The sequence below is a fragment of the Wasmannia auropunctata genome, unplaced genomic scaffold (genome assembly GCF_000956235.1).
Source record: "Wasmannia auropunctata unplaced genomic scaffold, wasmannia.A_1.0 LD328484.1, whole genome shotgun sequence".
NCBI lineage: Eukaryota > Metazoa > Arthropoda > Insecta > Hymenoptera > Formicidae > Wasmannia > Wasmannia auropunctata.
Genome location: NW_012034406.1, coordinates 159 through 1,612, shown reverse-complemented (window position 1 = coordinate 1,612; position 1,454 = coordinate 159). Strand labels below are relative to the sequence as shown.

The following is a 1,454-nucleotide window of genomic DNA, read 5'->3' as shown; positions in this document are numbered from 1 at the left end:
AATGAAGATCATGAACTTCAATAAAAATTAAATTATACGTAACGTGACATGATAGACAGATACAAGGATTTCCAAAGTTCCATTATTCTCAAAATAAATAGTTTATATTAGTATATTCACCCATGCAATCCCTGAGGCCTGTACCAAACGGAATATATGTATAACGAAAACGACTTGATGACTTTTCGGCCGAAAATCGTTCAGGAATAAATTCCAACGGCTTATGCCAGTACTCAGGATTACGATGAATAGAAAATATTGGAATCATAATGTAACATCCCTCCGGCAAAGTACACGATTCTGGAATCGGCAAAGCTCATTTTCGTAACTTAATGAAGTATTATTACATTAATCTATTAATTTACATTAATTTCGCCTATTGACTTAATAAACTACGTGTTATAAAAATACCAAGTTCTATATCTCCTGTAAGTTGACGCATAATGACAGGTGATATAGGAAACAATCTTAAAGTCTCTTGAAACACCATATAAAAATATTGCATGCCAAAGAGTCGTCGGGCATCAACCTTATCATTATTGAATGTGGCTGATATTTCCTGCCGCAGTTTTTCCTAGGAAATAAAACGAAAACACATAATCTAAAATATAAAAAATTAAATAATATTTTTCAAGAGCTAAAGTTAAACAATAAATTTAAACAATAAGCTAAACAACCAATTATTAGAAGATAGATAGATAGAGAGAGATAGAGAGAGAGAGAGAGAAAGAGAGAGAGAAAGTTACTCTTCCTAATCTTAGAATATACTAATCTTAAAATACTAATCTTAGAATATAAAATACAATATAAATGAAAAATTGTTATCGTCTTAAATTGTTTTCTTTTTACAGCCCGCAGCTGTAAATATGTTTCTGTATATACAATGTGCTTATTATGCTGTAATAATTTTACTAACTTGTACATCTGTATGCGTGGCCAGCATAAGCATAGTAAAGGATGTCATTTCCGTAATATTATTTACAATCTGCAAAACATAAATTAATCGTAATACAAATTTATTTGTATAACAGATGCTTTTATATAATAAATCAAATTACAGCAGCAAAAAAACTTAAAAGATCGTCTAAGAAGTTCTCTTCGCTCACTGCACAGGATTTCGTAGCATCATCTCGCGCCACATAATTCCAATAATTCTTAAAAATAGGTTTTATCTCTTGAAAATTGTCTGTTACATTGTAATTATTGTTATATTGTGAAGCAGTACGGTTTGCTGCCTTTCCTGGTGATATCTACATTAAAAAGCACATTCATGTATATAATGTGGACAGTACTATTATTAAAATGACATTATTGAATTATTACTAAAATGACATTATTATTAAAATAATTTGTAAGAAAAATACAGATTATATTCTTACATGAAAAATCTATTCTTATTACAAAAACACTAAATTATATAAAAATATCAATATAATGATGTCTTATATTAAAAT

General features: G+C 28.7%; 1 protein-coding gene across 1 annotated transcript; it reads right to left on the bottom strand.

Annotated features, from left to right (window-relative positions):
- Positions 1-85: 85 nt before the first annotated feature.
- On the bottom strand, positions 86-1,250 carry LOC105460120 (cytochrome P450 3A19-like; the record flags this gene model as incomplete). The annotated part of the gene is made up of 4 exons (XM_011706557.1): positions 86-300; positions 412-574; positions 917-985; positions 1,059-1,250. Coding segments are annotated over 4 exons (636 nt in total), but the record flags the coding sequence as incomplete, so codon positions are not given.
- Between the last annotated feature and the right edge of the window lie 204 nt (positions 1,251-1,454).